The 20,767-nt window shown below is 38.9% G+C and overlaps 2 protein-coding genes across 15 annotated transcripts in view; both read left to right on the top strand.

The window, feature by feature from the left end:
• LOC116330579 overlaps window positions 1–20,767 on the top strand; it is a 285,981-nt gene that overhangs the window by 197,422 nt on the left and 67,792 nt on the right. For 9 of the 11 annotated variants that reach the window (XM_039620038.1, XM_039620034.1, XM_039620039.1 and 6 more), the window contains 4 exons: window positions 18,520–18,596; window positions 19,195–19,474; window positions 19,720–19,760; window positions 20,074–20,347. The exons of 1 other annotated variant lie outside the window; for it this stretch is intronic. In XM_039620038.1, coding sequence (XP_039475972.1) covers window positions 18,520–18,596; window positions 19,195–19,474; window positions 19,720–19,760; window positions 20,074–20,347 — 672 coding nt within the window. The remainder of the gene's footprint in view (window positions 1–18,519; window positions 18,597–19,194; window positions 19,475–19,719; window positions 19,761–20,073; window positions 20,348–20,767) is intronic. One more of the 11 variants, XM_039620037.1, reaches the window with a different exon arrangement.
• Window positions 1,326–13,471, top strand: LOC120442784 (NACHT, LRR and PYD domains-containing protein 1 homolog). Of its 4 annotated transcripts, none has more exons than XM_039620049.1 (11): window positions 1,326–1,997; window positions 2,448–2,479; window positions 2,615–2,685; window positions 2,862–3,076; window positions 3,187–3,440; window positions 4,642–4,770; window positions 6,136–6,280; window positions 6,454–6,486; window positions 8,318–8,361; window positions 8,478–8,729; window positions 12,768–13,471. In XM_039620049.1, exons 1-10 carry the CDS (start codon window positions 1,895–1,897, stop codon window positions 8,649–8,651), a joined length of 1,200 nt encoding a protein of 399 aa, XP_039475983.1. In that variant the 5' UTR covers window positions 1,326–1,894; the 3' UTR covers window positions 8,652–8,729; window positions 12,768–13,471. The 4 variants fall into 4 exon arrangements, with proteins under 4 accessions (XP_039475983.1, XP_039475982.1, XP_039475980.1 ...); XM_039620048.1 differs by having other exon boundaries at window positions 2,612–2,685; window positions 6,457–6,486; XM_039620046.1 differs by having other exon boundaries at window positions 2,612–2,685.

Raw genomic sequence — 20,767 nt, 5'->3', positions numbered from 1 at the left:
TCGCAGCTGTTAAACATCTGCTTTTAGAAACTTTGAATGATTTGAGTGATGAGGAGCTTAAGAAATTTAAGAGACTCTTACAGATATTTTTTCCTGTGGGGTCTCTGTCATATTTCTCATGGAGGTTGAGTCCATCATCATCCAGAGCAGATGTAGTGAATCTGATGATGGATGAACTTGGTCAGCAGTCTGTGGAGGTGACCAGAGAAGTTTTCATGTGCATGAACAGAACTGATCTGGTGCAGAAGTTACCAGAGAGCAGCTCAGCATCCAGAGGTAAGACCAACATGCATGAGTGTAAACTCTGTGTCATCAACAGGTGTTTGTGTTGGTGGTGTCATGGTGGTGCAGTGGTTAGCACTGTCTCCTCACAGCATGAAGGTTGTGTGTTTGAGCCTCCTGGTTGGCTGGAACCTTTCTGTGTGGAGTTTGCATGTTCTCCCTGTGCCTGCAGGCTTTTCCTCAGAGTGCTCTGGTTTCCAGTCCAAACACATGCTGGTTGGCTTTATTGCTGGTTCTAAATTAAATGTGGGTGTGAAAGGTTGTGTGTCTTTTTAAAACCTGAGGTGGACAGGTGTACCCTCTCTCATTATCACAGCTGAGAACCCCCAGTTAGTTTAATTTGGATGGAATGGATCGATTGTTTATACACTAAACAAAAATATTGTTTTTACTCCCATTTTTCATGAGCTGAACTTAAAGATCTGTAACATTTTCTACATACACAAAGGACCCATTACTATTAAATATTGTTCACAAATCTGTCTAAATCCGTGAGAACTTAGTGAGAACTTCTCCTTTGCTAAGATAATCCATCCCACCTCACAGGTGTGGCATGTCAAGGTGCTGATTAGACAGCATGAATATTGCACAGGTCTGCCTTAGACTGCCCACAATAAAAGGCCACTCTGAAATATCCGGCTTCCTCTCACAGTAGAAAGACATGCATTTAGTGGGGTTAGGTTAATTGAAAACACTAAATTGCCCGTAGGTGTGAATGCGGGAGTCAGTGGTTGTCTCTGTCTATGTGTTTGCCCTGCGACAGACTGTCCAGGGTGTTACCTGCCTTTCACCTTACGACAGCTGAGATAGGGTCCGGCGCCCCCCACGACCTTGAAAAAGATAAGCGGAAGCGAATGGATGGAAGGTTTCTTTGTAGGGTTATTATCTCATCTTTTAAATCATCTGTGTCATCTGAAGGCTGATTCTACTCGGATGTGTGATGATGTTTGAATCCTCAGAGTTGATTGTAAATGTCTTTCCTCCTCAGAGAAACACTCTGTGGATGAACATGGAGCTGCACTGTTGAAGAGAGTGAGTGTGACTTTAACTCAGCTTTCATTCAGTAGATTCAGGCTGTAAATCATCCTCATCTTGAACATTATACATGATGAAACAGACAAAGCATCTTTGAAACTGGATGCATGTTTCAAAAATGTTTTTGAAATATCTTGTATTTATTTATTATTTTGTAAATATTAGGGTAGTTCATGTTATCATAAATATTACCCTGATGGAAAAAAATCAAATAAAAAAATAAAACAAAACAAAACACTGGTAATAAATGTTATATTTACATACAATCAGTGGCAGCAGATGTTACCAGCTGTATCTCAGATAATCAGTCTGAAAAGTGTAAATCATTATTAAAATATGTTTTTATATTTTATATGAGTATTACAATGACACCCATTAAATTCAGTGGAATACATCTTAAAATATCCCAGCAGAGAATTTAAACACTTGCTTCAAGTATCCCTTGGAAACACTGAGTTGTTTGACTCAAAGGGATCTCCAAAAATTCAGGCTGTTGCTGCAGTTAACCTGCTTCAAGAAGGAACTGCCACAAATAGAGAGAGAGTACACAGAAACAAAACACAAACTAGTGGATCAGATGGTGGATAAACTTGGTCATCAGTCTGTGGAGGTGACCATGGACGTTTTAACAGACATGAACAGGACTGATCTGGTGCTGAGGCTGGCAGAGCTCAGCAAAGGTAAATTATGTGAAAAAGAAATGTCGTATATTCTGTCAGCAGAGATTTCAAGATTGCCTTAAAAGTCAGACATTGACAGAACAAATTCCAGTGATTTTACTTATTTCTGGACTTTTGTACCAGGTTTACATTTTTGTATTAAATTTTTAGTAATATATTTCAGACTCTTGGTGTTTTGTTTTTTTTTGTTTGTTTTTTTTTTTAGGTGAGGGAGCCATAATGTCAACCATTTATCGTATCTATAACTCTGGTTTTTCACTGTGGCCTGCTTACAGTAATGTGTTAACTTTACTTTATGACTACTTTTAAATCTTAGACTTCAATGACCTGCATGTCCTGCTGAACATGTGGCTCATGTTAGAACAGCACTGCACAGCAGAACATGTGAACAGAGTATGATTTTTAAATATTAGCATAACATCATTAATTTGAATTTTATCTTTCAAAAAGAACAAGAACCTAAAAGAAGATTGAAACTTGAGGTATGTGGAACTATGACGTTAATCTCTTATATTCACCTGTTTGCTTTATCTTTTATTATATTAGTTTAAATTTATGTGAGATTACAAAAATCAACATGTGTACTTATTGACTAAAGTGAGTGTCCTCTGCAGCAGGACTCCAGTGATTGGACTAAACTTGAACCTGAGGTGAACAGTACAGATGCAGACGAGGCTCCAACTTACAGGTAAATCAACTTCCTGAATGCTGCAGCACAGCAAACTGGAACTACAGGAAACAGTTCAGCTTTGGATTTATTCCCAGAGGAAATTCTTCATTTTGCATCCAATTCACACGACTACTCTCTGTGTTTCCATTCACTCTGTTGTTCCTTCATGAGTGTGGATTTAATTCCTGTTTCAGCCTTCAGTCTGCAGCAGGACACTTTGAATGCAGAGTCTCGGGCTTGCGCTGGGTCTGTAAGGGAAAGACCAGCTTTCAGTACCAGTTTCGATCTTGGGAGGGACACATGGAGAGGATGGAGAGCAGACAATACATGCCTGCAGGTCCTCTGATGGACGTCACAGTCACTGCTGGGAAGTTAAATGAAGTTCACCTGCCACACTGGATCTGCATCGGTAAGAGGACATGAAGGAAGAATTTCAGATGTTTGACATTTCTGACAGTGAGCGCACAAACTGTTAGAAACTGTTCTTCTCACCATGTTTGTGTTGTTGTTCTCCTGCAGATGACATCCCTGACATATTGGACATGTTTGCAGTCGTTCACATAGATGACTGTGGAGATGTTGTGGAAAAAGTGTCTGAGGTCACACCAACACATGTCAAGTTAACTGAACCAAATTTCTCGATAATAGCGGCTCTGATACGTTTCATATTTCCTCCAAAAATCAGCTGTTACATGTTGATGTACTATAAACCCAACACATCATTCCTCAAACTCCATGTCTACCTGATACGACAGGATCCTGCTCTGGAACAGGTAACTGAACATCTTAATGATGGGAAACAGGACAAGATTCCAAACATTAGGACCGACTGACAAAAGACGAAAGAGACACTGAAAGAAGTTTTCGGTTGTTATTTTAATACATTGAACCCAATGGGAAAATGTGTCTACTGGTAGAATAAATGTCTTCTGTCTGACTTTAGGTACATTCTTTTTCTTTTTTTTTTTTTTTTAAAACAAAACAATGATTTATTGATTTTTTGGGAAACAATACAAACAGAAACAAACCAGCACAGCCAAATACAAACAGGAAGAAGAGAAAGAAAAAAACAAATCCAGGTACATGAGTTACAAATGTAGACGTCTGTATATGTACAGTGTTCCACATTTAAAGTCAAGGGAGGAAAAGAAAAAGAAAGGTGTGTTTGGGGAGGGGGGATACAGACATTACTTATTATGTTTAAAAAGAAAATGTGATCCCTTTATGTAATTGCAACGGCAAGGTCAGGAGGTGGGTGATCAAGCAAAGGCCGCCATATCCTATAGAACGCATCATCAATTGCCCTTTATAATGGTACTAAGGTGCTCCATTGGCAACAACTTGAATGTTTCTCTGTACCATTGTGTAACAGTGGGGGTCTGAATCCATTGAAACAGAGCACATCGCCTCGCTAAATGTATAAGTTTACATAACAAAAGCATTTGTGCAGAAGAGAGAAAGCCCAGAATATTTTGTAATCATGGTTTTTCTTTTAAACTGGCCCACGAGTATGATGAAAATCACCAACAGCAGCACTTGTGGGAATAATTTAGTCAATAAATGTCTTCACTGTAATCTGGAGATTATTTGGAACCAGAGTTTGTAATATTACATCAAACAGACTTCATATAACAAAACTCTGATAAGTAAAAATTAGACACGTGTTATTAACCTGAGAGTTCACAAAGCACCCATGAAGATGCAAAATGTTTATCATTTTCACATGGTGGCTACTCTCCCTGTTTTCTCCCATAGTCTAGCTTCTATCAGTTAATTTGTTTTGCACACTGTGTCTTATATTGTTTCATCTTTACTCTCTAATCTCAGGCTTTATTTTTGTTAATGTGACTTTTTCCTCTGGTTTATTATTTCACTAGACCGTCTCTCACAAAAATCTTATTGCTTAAATTGGTTTAAATCAAAGATGAGAATATTGCTGTTTTTGCTTTATTCTTTTCTGTATTTCTTAAACAGAGATTTGACGACAGAGAATCCTGTGAGGGATTTAAAAAAATCCGAAAGCATCATCCAGACACGTACCTGCAAACTGAGCGTCTTTTCAGTCTCAGAGCCGACAACGCAAGTGCAAAGATCCAACCGAAGGTGGGCCTACATGTAGCACTTCAGTCACTTTGTAACCCCCCCACACGTCCACCTTGCACACAGTGTTTCTTGTTCATGGTGTAATTTTTAATTCCAAACAGTTTCTGCACTCATTTACTTTTTAGCGCTGCCCAGCTCTGTCTGTGCTGTCTTTGCTCCTTTAGCCAGATCAGTCCCTTCTCCCCACACTCTGGTCCCAGCGTGCTACTGTGTAGGCGTAGGAGAAGCATAACAAGCCAATGACTGACAGCTGTGCCAGCCAGCCTCCCCTGCCCCTGAACCCACTGCACCATGCCAGCAGCCACAAACCACACCCCGCCACCACAGTACAATCTGTAAAGACTGAGTTGGGTTCCTGGATGAACATAGGACACGACACTGTCAAAGTAAAACAGGAAACACTAAGACGCAGACTAAAGATACACAGCGAGACACAGGTTGGGAGGAAGGAACACACAGTGGAACAAGACAGACTGGGGAGACAAAGAGGGAAAGATTTAAAGAAGATGAGACATGGAGGGAAGAGAGGGAGTGAGGGATAAAGGGAGAGGGACATGACAGACGGGGAGACATGGACTGTTCACAGAATAGGGAGACTAGACACATCATCAAGGAAACATAAAAACAGAAATATAATTATACATAGAAGCAAAACCACGACTAACTCAATACTAAATAATAGAAACTAAAACACTACAACACAACAAAATCACCAAAACACCATAAACCCAAAATGCTGGGACAAAATAACCCAGAACCATGACAGATAAATACTAAGAGAAAGATGACAGAGAGATAATATTAGGACAGGGATTTGTGTCGGTGTGTGATTGTAGACTAAGGTTTATACTATTAGCTGGTTATTGTGTGACAGTGCATTTCAGGCTACTTTACAGTGTAACACAAAAGTAATGTGATGAATAATGAATTACTTTTCCTGGGAGTAATTAAGTAACATGTTAAATTACTTTTAGGAATTAAGTTCTGCATAATATATGTAATAATTACTTTTTTTGTAATGACCCAACGATCACAACAAAGAGGCTAAATACCTCTAACATTACAAACATTTGGCCACACAACATGCAAATAACTGGCACACGTGTCTTTGACATCATGAGGAGCTCTGGCACAGAGGATTTCCTCTGCCTGAGTGTGAATACTGAAGCCTACATGCTGCATGGGGTCAGCTGCACAGATGGACAGTATCCTGGACCGGAGAGAGCAGAACCACAGTTGGAGCATAAAGGTCTGACACTGTCATGTAGCCTGAACAAGGAACAGTGGAAATCTCTTTTATGGTAGTTTAAATGAATCAACACCCCTTAATTATACTAACTGTCTGATTTTTATTTTCTTTTACAGGCGTTAACCCTCAGATACAATAACCAAAACCTCTATGAGCTGTACATTAAGAATCCAGGCAGTGAACTCATACTTACACTCCTGCACACTGAACCACTTGTTGGTGAACCTGATGACCCACTTTGGATCTGTGAAATTCGAAAAGGTCAGTGGATATTAAGCAATATTAACTATGGAAGTAAGACATGAAATGAAACAAAGGAAAATGAGTTATATTCCATTTTATGACATCAAGTTGAAAAGTGTGTGTAGCAGTTTGATGTATGTGCTTACCTTCCAATTAAACTATAATATGATTAATTTCATTTCCTTTGACAGAAGATGACCATCCAGAGTCTGGTTATGTCAAAGGTAAAGTACCATGAATTACCTGCTGGAGGCATCCACTTCAATTATGAACTGAAGAGAAGGGACAGACTAGATTGTGCCAGAATGGGAGCCAAAGCAAACAATGTTTAGATGGTCAGAAGCATGCTGTGCAGAGGTGCTCCACTGTAAAAGTTTCTTGGGAGAAGTTCGGCAGGTTAGCGGGAAACAGCTTTGCAATAGTCCCTGATGAAATCAGTGAAATGCCCAGAAAATTCTAGAGTATTTTCCTGATTGTGAGAACTGGCAAGTTCACCATCGCATGAATCATTATCTTGGCTGGATCAACTCTTATGTGACCTTTCTTATGTGGGGCAGGGATGGCTCAGTAGGGGCAGGGATAGCTCAGTAGGTAGAGTGGTGGCCCCATGATCGGAAGGTCGGAGGTTCGATTCCCTGAACAGCTACCCTGAGGTACCCCTGAGCAAGGTACCGTCCCTACACACTGCTCCCCGGTGCCCAAAGGCTGATCACTGCTTCACTGAGTGAATGGGTTAAATGCAGAGAGGAATTTCCCCACGGGGATCAATGAAGTACGCTTTCTTTCTTTCTTAAAAAGGAACCCAGCGAATGAACCAGAATAAATGTGAAACTCACATTTCTCCCTCTTGGCTAACAAACAGTTTTCTAAGAGTCTTTGTAATACCTGATGGATATGATGTGTGTGGTTGGCTCGGGGTTTAGACAGCATGTCATCCACATACATTAAGATGAAGTGCTTAAGGTAGTCCTGGATTAAACAGAGCTTGGAAGATTGTCAGGTCTTGGTGGGTAATTTGATTTAAACCTCTGTAGTTTATGCAGAGACAAATTATCTTTATAGACTCTGTGAGTTCTGAGTCAACCCGCTGAGACTGATTTAGGCGATTTTCAGTGAAACTCTGAATTTATGACAATGAATCCTACAAAATGTTTTTGACATCATATAATCACTGAATCTCATTCTGTGAACAAGTTCAACGTGAAATGTAATCAGATTACAAGTAGATTGTCTGCAGCTCCTTGTAAAAGGTCACTTTTACAGCTGTTACATTTTACAGCTGGACATGTTTCCTGATTATGACAAATGGATCACAGAGCAGTGTGTTATGTGTTTAAAGGTTTGTGTAGATGAGTTTTATTTAAACAGTTACTGCTGCATCATCTTACAGTAAATATTCCAGGCACTTAAACCTACACAGTAACACAGGTGTGAACAGGAACAAAGGAAGAAATTACAAACAGAAAGCCACACGAGGAACTAACCATAAAAAATTAAACCTGCTTAACGTTAGGAAGTGTTAAAGTTGCAAGGAAGATCAAAAATTGGTGTTTTTGAAACTTTTGGATCAGTATTTACACAATAAAATATATTTTATAAATTTGGCCTTTTCTCTTCTTGGTGTTCTTAATGTTTAGTCTTTTGTTAAGAAAAGTAGAGGGGATTTGATGGTTATTTTTGTGTTCATAAGATATTATGTATTTTGATAAGTACATGTAGTGTTATGATGAGCTATAGAAACATCTACAGCAAATAATGGGCCGGGGTTTGGATCTCAGCCTGAAGACGATGATGCACCGAAGTGTTCACACTGATGGGACTCCTCCTGTCCCACTCATCTCTCTGTGAACTCAGCATCTGTTGAGTCACATCATGTTTGACACATCTTCACTTCAAACCCTCTTCTGAGTGTCAGCAATGTTTATCTTACTTTATGTCCTGGCTGTTTGATCACAGAGCAGTCGATTACAGATTCATTTGCTTCGTTATTTTGTGACAAAGAAAAACATTCATTAGTCAGAATATTTCTTTTTAATTTCTTTCTTCCTTCCTCAGAGAAACACTCTGTGGATGAAGATCTCTCTGCACAGATGCAGAAAGTAAGTTTAAAATATCAGTAAATTAAAAACAGTCCTGATTAAATTGTATTAATCTGTTATCCACGAATAAAATCATTTCCAAATCATGTCACTTTGTCTGTTTTAAATTTTGCCAGACATTAACAGTCCACTCAGACAGAGAGAAGCTTTTGGGGATGTTGGAAGATCTGAAAAAGGACGAGCTTGAAAAGTTCAAGTGGTTCCTGCGGACCGTGATGTTTTGGTGGAGCTCCAACCCATCCCAGAGAGCCGACTGGAGAAGACCAGCACCTGTAACCTGGTGGATCTGATGTTGCAGACCTACACAGAAAAGTCTGTGGAGGTGACCAAGAAGGTTTTGAAGAAAATCACGTCAAGTCTACAAAAAGGTATCATCACTGTACCACGTTCACTTTGAAGATTTATTTTAGCGATCATTATTTCAAGTTGCAGGGAATCCTGAACACACCGGCTGAGTGAACGCTGGCGCGTCTGGCTGCCGCTGGTCACCGATTTATTCTCGCTTTTATTTGTTTTATTTGTTCTACAGTTATTGATGACAACTTGAACCAAGTTTTTAAAGCGTAATCCTGTTTTGACTTGCTTTCCCAATATTTCCGTTTTTTTATTGCTCGCACTCTAGCTGCCTGCTCGGTCTTTTACCCTCATCAGGCCTTTCCAACCGGCTACATTCAACGAGGGCCTGATCAAGATGTGGATCCACAGGGTGTCTGTGTGGTCCATGCTCACCTGGATTGTTTTTTCCATCGCTTGTCACCCGGCGACAGCTTTACTTCAGTACTCTGCTACGGAACTTCTGCAACTCAGCTTTAGCTTGCTGTCTGTCCACCTGTGGCTCTTTACCTCTATCCAGACATCGCTTTCAAGCCCCGCGCCGCAGGTACGTCCCACGGTGGGCTCCGGCGAACTTCAATGACACTAACTCAGTAGTGTCCATCTGGTCCAAAACTCATCGTTCTCCTGCAAAACTGACCGTGCTGTTGACCACAATGTGCTGTCAGACATTGTAATTCCAGCATGAACTGGTGGTGGTCGGAGGGCCCGGTGGCGCCAGTGTCCGCAGCCTCGCCTCTGTCAGTGCGTCCCAGGGCAGCTGTGGCTACAACGTAGCTTGCCATCACCAGTGTGTGAATGGGTGGATGACTGAATGTAGTGTAAAGCGCTTTGGGGTCCTTAGGGACTAAGTAAAGTGCTATACAAATACAGGCCATTTACTATTTACCAACTTCGGTCTATTAAACATCTGCTCTCTTACTGGTAAGGTGCATCTCATCCAGGACCATAAGTTGGATTTTCTTTGCTTGACTGAAACGTGGCAACAGCCCAATGATTTTCTTTCACTTAATGACTCTACTCCATCTGAGTTTGTTTACATCTGTCAACCTCGCAACTCCGGGAGGGCGGCGGCCTCGCGATAATTCACCGCAAGCACTGGAAAGTTCTCCTGTCTCTGTCCCACCCTTCCACTCATTCGAATACATCGCAATACAGCTCCCTGGACCTACTCCCACCATTATATGTACTGTGTACCGCCACCTAAGCCAAATAAGGATTTTTTAAATGACTTTGCTGCTCTTCTTACTCATTTCTCGGTACTTTCCCCAAATTTGATAATTGTTGGTGACTTCAATATCCATATGGACAATGATAAAATCCCTCTTTTAAGAGATTTTACTTCTTGTCTGGAACGTTTTGGGCTCCTACAATACATAAAATTTTCTACTCATTCTAAAAGTCATATCTTGGGTTGGGTCTGCTGTTCTGGCGTTACCCCCACTCACTGTGAAGCCCATTTGTTTCCCCAATCTGATCATAACTTTATTTCCTTTACTGTAAATACAATAGCCTCCAAAACCTGTACTCCCTGTGACATCACATTTAGGAAAATTAGTAATATTAATCTTTCATCTGCCATTCATGACCTTCCATTTATCCACAGCTCCTCATCCCCAGATGAACTTGTTTCTCACTATAATGTCAACCTCCATAACCTTCTTAACATATTTGCTCCACTTAAACACCGAACTGTCTCATTTTCCGTTCAGCACCATGGTTTACTCTTAACTTGCGCCATCTCAAAAGCTAAAGGTCGCCAACTGGAACGTCTGTTCAAGAAAACCAGACTTACCATACACAAAGAAATGTATAACGATCATATCTTGTTGTATAAGGACTGCATTGCTTCAGCCAAATCTGCAAACTATTCTGGTGTAATCAGTTCTAGTGAAAGTAACTCTGGTTTCCACCCCAATCATAGTACAGAAACTGCTTTAAGAATTACTAATGACCTTCTGATGGCAGCTGATTCTGGTCCTTTAACCATTCTCATCCTTCTGGATCTTAGTGCGGCATTTGACACAATTTCTCATAATATCCTCAGCAGATTAGCATCCATTGGCATTAGTCCCACGCCCTTGCCTGGTTCACCTCATATCTCTCAGACCGCACTCAGTTTATCCAATTTAAATCACACTCTTCAAGTCTCTATCCTCTTTCTGCTGGTGTGCCCCAGGGTTCAGTATTAGTGCCTCTTTTATTCATTATCTACATGCTCCCTCTTGGCCAAATATTCCAAAAGTATAATATCAATTTTCATTGTTATGCTGATGACACCCAGCTCTACATTTCCTCCAAACCTAATTCATCCCTTCCACCTACCTCCCTCTCGATCTGTCTTATGGAGATCAGATCTTGGTTCTCCTCAATTTTCTCAAACTTAACAGTAATAAAACAGAAGTTTTACTTGTTGGCACGGCCTCTACCTTAACCAAATCTCACAGTTTCTCCATTAATATTGAAAATTCCCCATCCTTCCTTCCCTGCAGGTAAAGAGTTTGGGTGTCATACTTGACAGTACTCTCTCATTTCAGTCTCACATTAATTACATAACCTTTCACTTACGTAACATTAACGTAACATTAACGTAACATTAACCGACTTAGTCCATAGTCTTATTACTTCCCGGATCAATTATTGCAACTCCTCCTATTTGGTCTCCCCAGTAAGTCCCTCCATAGACTTCAACTTCTTCAGAATTTTGCAGCCGGGTCATAACTTGGACTCCCTTAAGAGACCATATCACCCCAATTCTTCAACAGCTTCACTGGTTACTCATAGAAGCCAGGATAAACTTTAAAATCTTAGTTCTGGCTTTTAAGTGTATTCATAACCTTGGCCCTCCTTATCTCTGTGATCTGCTTCAGATCACCACAGTTTCCAGCTCTCAGATCTTCATCTGCCACTCATCTTGTTGTTCCTTCTGCTCGCTTTACAACTATGGGGCACAGAGCTTTCAGTCACTCTGCTCCGCTCTGGAACCTCCAATCTGGAACTCACCTTAAGAAATATAGTTCCCCTTCCCTTATTTAAATCACAACTCAAAACCTACGTGGTTAAACTGGCTTACTCGCTTTAATACACATTTTACTTGCTGTCAAATCGTGTTTTTTTGTGTGTGTGTGTTTGTTTTGTTTTTAATTTGTTGTTTGTGGTTGTATTTTGCTGGTTTCTGTATTTTAATTTATTAGAATCTATTTTAACCTACTGTTTTATTTGATGTGTTTTTCCTTTGTAAGGTGAACTTGGGTTTTAGAAAGTCGCCTCAGTATAAATTGTATTATTCCATCCATCCATCCACTTCCGCTTATCCTTTTCAGTGTCGCTGGGGTGCGGGAGCCTATCCCAGCTGACATAGGGCGAGGCGGGTACACCCCGGACAGGTCGCCAATCTGTCGCAGGGCTAACACACAGGGACAGACAACCATTTACACTCACATTCACTCCCGCATTCACACATATGGGCAATTTAGATTTTTCAATTAACCTATCCCCACAAAGTATTATATTATTATTATTATTATTATTATTATTATTATTATTATTATTATTATTATTATTATGCAACACAGACGGCAAATGTTCCTGTGATCTCTTTATGCTGGTAGCAAAAATGTGAATGAAGAAATAATTGAGATATAAAATAAATATCTGTTTATGGTGATGGATGTAACTGATGTATTCTCACCATGAAGTAAACTCTCCTGCTGTCTGACCATTAGCTCCAAACATGTGTTGACACTGAGCAGTGAGTTGTCTTTGCACCAAACTGCACAGCTGTGCACGGCTGATTTCCTCCAACAGAGTGATGATGGTGGTGTTGTCCTCTGACTTCTCCCTGTCTATGAGTTTGCCAGTCATCTTTACAAACAGCCTGCTGAGATAGTTTCTTACATTTCTGGTGTGTGTGTAATCTAATTGCCAATAAAATAAATAAATCTGTCCATCTTCAATGTTTCAAGCATTTCTGTGAGTTCTGTTTGGAAATAAGTAACAGAGGATGTAAGCTGTGGATGGATTTAGTCTTTTATTAACAACATATGTAATGAATCACTGTAATCTTTCCTCAGAAAACCACTTTGTGGATAAACACAGAGTGGAGCTGATCCAGAGAGTGAGCAACATCGAGCCGATTCTGGATGAGCTCCTGAAAGAAAAAGTTATTCAGCAGGAAAGTTATGACAGAATCAGAGCTCTGCAGACCTCTCAGGAAAAGATGAGGGAACTCTACAGCGGTCCCCTGAAAGCTGGCAGTGCCTCCAAAGATGTCTTCTACCAAATCCTTCAGACACACGAGAGACTCCTTGTTAATGACCTCTGCTGAAAGAACGTTTGCTGAAATCCATTTTGTGTTCTACAGTTAAAGTATTTACAAAAGGGAAATGCTGACATTATGTCTCTGTGTTTCTGATATAAACATAAGAAATATCTGACTCTTTGTTTTATGCTTAAATATGATAGTGGGCGGATTTATAACACTGGTTATAATTTGGACCTGGTGACATCATACAGGCTGAATATGAACGTTTACTCTGTTGTTAATAATTACAGGTGCTGGTTGCTGTACATGAATCCTGAAAACAGGAAAGAAATGATGAGACTGGGAGACGTGTCGCAGCTGAGCTTTCATCCCACTTCACACTTTGTCTTTTGCATATTTAATATTTTCAAATCTTCCTCACAAATTCAAATAAAAAAATCATAATATTCGTCCATCTAAAAGTTTTATAGACAGTATAATGAGTCAGAATTGAAATAAAATGTCTTTCTATAATTTTGTTTGGTTTTCTTACGGTGAGCTGATTTTGCCCATAAACACATTCTGCTGCTGCGTTTACGACAGGATCCCTCCTTTAATAACATCTGTTTCACATGATAATTAGACGCTAAAGTTTCATTAAAGCACAACACAAATGTCCATGTGTAGAAGAAGCAGCTGTTTGTGGTGATCAGAGTTATCAGACTTTTACAGTTTTTGTATTTTTATTTTGACATTTTCTTTAAATTCAGTTTTGTTCAGTTAGTTTCCAGAGAGCGTTTTCTCATTTCAGTTTAGAGTTTAGTGTTTGTAAACGTTTTGTTGTACTTTTTGTGAATTTCAGTGTTTTGGTCTTTGAAACTATTAACTCTTTGGTTTTCTGTCAAAAACATGATGAAAACCGGCACAGGAATAAAGTTAATTCTGGCAAATTTAAATTTCTGAGCTCGACAGTCCTCTCCTCAAACTGGCTGTTCTTCTGCTTGTATTTCCGCTCTCTGTCGGGCCTCCAGGAAACCGCAGGTCTTCCTCTTTGCTGACAAACGTTTAGTGAATAACTGAAACTCACAGTATTAAAGATTTATACCGTCTGTGGTAAATTACAGCCAGAAACCCGAGTATTCAGCCAAAATAAGTAGCGAAATACTACTGGTATGTGAATGTAATCCTTACTTCGGATTATGGAGCCTTTTCTTGTTAATTAATTCAGAGTTTATTAAGTCGTGTGCCTGGTGCCAGATTACCAGCAGCAGCCCTGCGAAGCGAGGGCGGGCTGACAGCTGGGAGGAGAGAGGCAGAAACGCGGAAGTTTTTCAGCTTCAGCGTTAAGAGAAAGTGAGAGAAAGCAGCGGGAGAACAGCGCCTCACACTTTCTGCTTCACAAACACTGAAGAATGATTTTCCATCAGCAGTGATTCCAGGTGTTCAGATTTTACATGAATTACTGAAGGTAAGCGCGGCATTAAGTTCTGCTTCCTTCTGGAAGTTCACATTCGTAGATCTGCTTCCTTGTTGGAGTTGTTTTCATATGTGTGTAACGGGAATGAGATATAATAATAAGTTATATTAGATCATGTGACTGTTGCTGGTTTGAAGCAGAGGTGCAGAGCTCTGTGGGAAAGAACCGGAAGTCTTAGTGAGGGTAGAGTTCTCGATTATAGCGGTTTGAAAGGCCACGATAGTCACGTGATCTTAAATGATGCGTGCACAACTTCATCTCCATCATCTTCATCACCAGACACCAAATCTTCCTCACACAGCTCTGCTCCCTGGATGATGAATTTCAGAGTCACAGATATTATGACACAAACATTATCTTCCAATGTTACATAAAGAAAAATATCATTTTTTCTTTTTACAATAATTTAATAATAATAATAATAATAATGCATTGGATTTATATAGCGCTTTTCAAGGCACCCAAAGCGCTTTACAATGACATTATTCATTCACTCTCACATTCACACACTGGTGGAGGCAGCTACGGTTGTAGCCACAGCTGCCCTGGGGCAGACTGACAGAAGCGAGGCTGCCATATCGCGCCATCGGCCCCTCTGGCCAACACCAGGTAGTGACGTGGGAAATACAGGACTCTTTCGAGGCCCTGTAATTGGAATGAGTACACTTTAAATCCTTTAACGAGGATCCATTGAGGGCAAGTCTGGTGCCAGCAGCCGCGGTAATTCCAGCTCCAATAGCGTATCTTAAAGCTGCTGCAGTTAAAAAGCTCGTGAATTTGGATCTCATCGAGATGACGGTCCGCCGCGAGGCAAACATTCTGTCCCAATGCCTCTCGGCGCCACACACCACCAATTTTTTACAATAATTTTTTTTTTTTTTTTTTTACAATAAAAGCCTTGTTAAGAATTAAAGTGTTTCTCACCTGTGAGAATCTAGAGGGCTTTTAATTTGAAAGAGTTTGTATAAACCAGGGGTTTCATTTTTCGCAAGGACATTTGAAAACAAGACTGTTGTGGAGGCCTTTCCAACAAGACTGAACTTTCAAACTCACACTCACTCACTCACTCACGCTGTGGGTTGCATGTTTTTATTACACAGTTTTATTCGAGTTTCAAGCTGATGTTTGACGTTCACGTCCAATCACAGTTTTCATTTGGGTGATAGAAAAGTAACAAACGTCCATGTCAGTAATGTTGTCATTAGTGAAATACAAAGCAGTCAGTTTCTATCCATCAAATGAACAAACAGCAGACGTGCTGTCCTTCATGTATCATATGATTTATTCATTTTCCAGGTGGTAACTATGACGACTAAGAAGCTGCTCAGTGAAACACTGAACCAGTTGAGTCCAGAGGACTTTGCTGAGTTCAAGTCACACATTGCAGTAGAGAAAGATCTCCAACTGATGTCACAGAGCCGACTGAAAACAGCAAACACACAGGATGTAGTGGAGCTGATGGAGGAGACGTACAGAGGAGAGAGTGTGGAGGAGACCAGAAAGGCTTTAATAAAGATCAACAGGACTGATCTGGTGCAGAGATTATCAGGTATCACCTCAGGAACCACAAATGAGACAACAAAGAATTAAATATGTGAGAATACTGCATATAGTTTATCACATTCATATGAAACCAGGCTCAACTGACTGATAGAAAAATCTCTTGACTCTGTGTTGTGTAGTGAATGATGAACAAAGACGTTTATATTTTACTGCTGCTTTTTATAACGTGGATTAGAGCAGAATATGTGCTGGTCAGGCAGGTTGGCTCATTACAGACTCAAACACAGCACACTACAAAATAATAGCAGCTTATAGTCGGTGTGCAGTGATATCATGTGACTGTTTCAGGACTTCACAATTACAACAAACCACTGAAACTCTTCTTATTAACAGTTAGACAGTTACAGAGGTCACATGCTCTGTATAGTGGTCGCACACATGCTGATACCTAATGATCCCACACAGTGCAGTGACCCACTGCCTCTGAGAGAGGGCGCCATTGAGCCAATAAACATCACAAATCCATTGTGGTTATTATGGAATCACATACAACATAAACACTGTTACACAAGCTCAGTTACAGTATTTTGATCAGATCAGAACAAAAACATCCAACATCATTCAACATGGTTGGAAAGTCTTCAAGCAGCTCTACAGGTTATAATTATGTCACTATTAACCCTCATCACACTGACTGAAGTCTGTGGTATGTTTTTGTCATTCCTCACAGGTGGGTTTTTTCTATCATTTCAATTTTTAATGAATTTGTCAGTTTGTTGCTAATGTTTCACATAATTTTGTATTTCTGCTTTGATTGGTGCTTTTTAAAAATACAAATGTTTTTAGGTCTCAGAGGACTCCAGTCAAACAATTCCACCTTTACAGTTTTAATAAATGGAACTTATTAACTGTGTTGCCACCCAGGCAAAAGAAAATAGAAGTATATCACGTTATAACGTGAAAAGTTTATTGTTCTAACAAGATACTTTTCATGTTTGTACAATATACTTTTCACGTTTGAATAACATAATATCACGTTATTACAATATACATAATTATCAATGTTTTAGGTATAATATAATATTTATATTGTACCTTTACGTTATTATATTGTACGGGATAATTATGCATATTGTAATAACGTGATATTATATTGTTCAAACGTCAAAAGTTTATTGTACAAACATGATAGTATATTGTACTAAACATGAAAAGTATCTTGTTAAACAATAAACTTTTCACGTTATAACGTATCTATTTTCTTTCAGCTCCACGCCCGTAGTATTCATTTTATTCAGATGCAACTGATCCTAAATTAAAGTAACACACAGTATCTAGTGTCTGTCAGAGTTTATAAAGAAGAAAGACTCAGATGCCATCACTGCCTTCATCGTCTGGATGGGAAACTTTCCAGACTCAAAGTTATCAGAATCAGATTTGTATGATTTTTGTTTCACACGGGGTCCACAGTTTAGAGTTTAATTACAGCAGATTTTATTAAAGCAGCTTAGCAAAAACAAAATTAAAAAGAATAAAAAAAAGAATAATCAAATCACAATTTTAGTTATTAATTTATTTATAAATTTTACTCATTAACTTAATAAACCAACTCTAATATAATGTTGATTATGTTGTTATCAGTACTAATATTAATCAACCATCAGGAAATTCACACATGAATCATAATTCAGTATTTTACAACATTTTACACATTTTTGTTGTTTGAAAGTATAAAAATCAGCTGGTGAAACAATTCTTTTCTTTTAGAACTCAGACATGAATAAAAAGGTTGATGATAGATCTGTCTGCACACACAAAATCTATACATTCGAACAGAAATTTTCACTACTTGTGACAACATCCCTCTGCTAACATATTGATCAGACATATATCTTTGATTTATCAATGATTAAGAATAAAAATGATCTCCCCCCGAAAAAAAAGAATAAAGATCTACTTACCCTACTTAGCACTCAGCACACATCTCTAACACATAAGACTGGGTGTTAAGTCCTTTTATCCCTTCAGCTGTGATGGCACGAGGTGGCCAGGGGAACTTCAAGCTCCCTTTACTCCACGTTACACAACAGTTTATCTCAGTTACTTTATGTTGGGGTCAAATTACAACAAAAATAATATTTACTTGAAATTATTGAAGAATAAATGATACCAGAGTCAAAGGATGGTAAATAAGCCCTTAAGATATAATGTGGATTGTAGTTTGGATAAAAGCCTGATTAAAGAAAAAAATCGATTTTTATAAAAAAAAAAACATGGAAAATTAATTGTAACTTTGCAAAAATAATTATACAACTACTCTGTGTCTTTAGAGGACATTAACTACATATGTGATAACAAATGATGAGATTGATGATGAATAAGAATTACATTTTACTGTTATGTTTGCTTCTCACAGTAAATTGTTCTTGGAGTTCTCAGAGACTCCAGTCAGTGGTTCATGTATGTTAAACATGTGGGTGTGATGAGAGTTAACGAGGTTTAAGTGTCACTTTGATGTGAAATCTTTTATGTTCTAAATCCTCATAAAGCCTGATGATGAAACAGTTTCTAATCTGACTTTTTCTCTTTCTTTTCTCCTCAGACAAACAGTTTCCTCCACTGAGCCAGAGAGTGAGTAACGTCACATCAGTCGACTTCACACAGTTCAGCTTTGATTCAGTGATGAAGACTAAAAATGATCTTCATCTTAAACAGAAATCATACACATGAAATTCAAGCTGCAGCTGTGTCATGTACACATGAGCTCTTATACATGATTGGTATAGAAATATTAAATCTTATTTACATTTGAAAAGCAGATTAAATTCAAGTCTTTCTGTTTATCAGTAAAGATGTGAGCAGTTAAAGCTCCCCTCTGTTTGTAAAATCAGGAGACTCACTGCAGTTTTTGTAGCTCAGTCTTTGACAGAGTTACAGTCAGGCAGTAAAACAGAGTCACAAACCTGTTCATGAAAATTAAATCCTTCAAAAAGAGGAAAAAATGAGCCAAGAAATAAAAAACTAATCCAAGCAGGTACCCACCGAACACCAGATGTTCATGGACGTTATTTTCTGCTCTGAATCTGGTCGACCGGTCATGACCTTAAAAAAGACGCAGCTTTATGTCTGAAGGTCAAAGGTCATCTTTTCAGGTTTTTACAAAGAATTGGATTCAACCATGAATTTATTTTTACCACAATGTAAATTTTTTGTTAATTAAAGATCAAAGAGAAATTTGAATTGTGCATCGCTGTCATGTGACCTCTGTTTTTACCAGGTAGAAACGATGGAGTCTCTTATTGAGCTGCTTTTGGAGACACTGGCTGATCTGAGAGGCAACGAGGTCGAGAACTTCATCAAGATCCTCGAAGGACAACATGTCTTTAAGTTCCTGCTTATGGAGATAGAGACAGAGCTGCAGGACGTGCAGGACGTGGTGTTTTTGATGGTGAGGACTTTTGGCCAACAGTCAGTGGAGGAGACCCTGGAGGTTTTGAAGAAGATGAGGAGGACTGATCTGGCTCAGAGGCTGACAGACAGCAGCTCAGAAGCTCAAAGTAAGATAAAAAAGAAAAACGTTAAAATGATAAAAGTGGTTCTTAAAGTGTTTCTGCTTCAGTTCATATTAGAAACGTTCAGATTTACAGAGAAAAGAGAGCATTGTTGACGAGGGGCAGAAAATGATGTTCAGCAGGTTTAAATGTAATTTTTATTTGTTGATCTCTGTGTATTTTTTAAAGCTCGATTAGCTTTTATTAAACACTTATTTCTATTTCTGTTATTTTCTGCAACCACTTTTCAGAGAAACATCTGGATGAACATCTGTCTGCACTGATCCATAAAGTGAGTAACGTCTCATCTGTCTGACTCTGCAGAGTTCAGCTTTGATTCAATAAGATGCAGTTTGAAAATCATAATTTTATCATTTACATTAAACAGTTGTCACAGAAATGTATTCAGATTTAAAACCAAACATTATTAAAAAGTGTGTTTACATAAATACATCTTAATAAATAAGATAATAAAAGAAAACAAAGTGTTTCAGAGAAAACATTGAAAACATTCAAAGTTTAAAACAGCTACAAAAACATAAATCTATAATTTTCTCAGTGAGGAAACATTTTTTCTTTATGAATGTTTGCTTTGAATTTTCCAGGTTGCAACAATGGCAGCTGTTACAGATCTGCTTCTAGAAACACTGAAGGGTTTGAGTGATCAGGATTTCGAGGAGTTCATGTTGTTCCTGCAGTTCACTCGTTTTCAGAAGAGTCTTCCACAAATCGATCTTATTCATGACAGAAGAGGAATAGTCAATGTGATGGTTGATAAATGTGGTCATCAGTCTGTGGAGGTGATCAGGGAGGTTTTAACAGACATGCAGAGAACTGATCTGGTGCAGAGGCTGTCAGAGAGCAGCTCAGGACTCAAAGGTAAGAGGAAATAATCTGTCAGAGTTTCTGTAATAATGTCAATAAATATGGTGGGATTATTTTTAACTGAGTGAAAGTATTAAAAACATAATATGACAGATAAACTGAAAACAAAATCAAAAGAATTAAATCAGAGAAACTCACAACAAGAACTGCATAATATAAACTTTATTATCTTAAAATGAAAGAATTTGTTTTCTCTGAATGTTTTTGGACAGACGTTGATAAATTAACCCACATAGCAGGTCTGGTCTGGCCCAGATCTGCTGTCAAGCCAGGACTGTTGGCTGACTTCTGGAATGATAAGACGTATGTCATCCAGATATGGGTCAGGCCTGGCGTAGATGGCACTGTCTATGTGATGGCATTCTATATCTGGCCCGATTGTGGTTTGGTTTATGTGGCCCAGGCTCATAGAAA

The sequence above is a fragment of the Oreochromis aureus genome, linkage group 11 (genome assembly GCF_013358895.1).
Source record: "Oreochromis aureus strain Israel breed Guangdong linkage group 11, ZZ_aureus, whole genome shotgun sequence".
NCBI classification, from domain to species: domain Eukaryota; kingdom Metazoa; phylum Chordata; class Actinopteri; order Cichliformes; family Cichlidae; genus Oreochromis; species Oreochromis aureus.
Note: the sequence above shows the minus strand (reverse complement) of the source record. Positions and strands in the feature narration are given on the sequence as shown.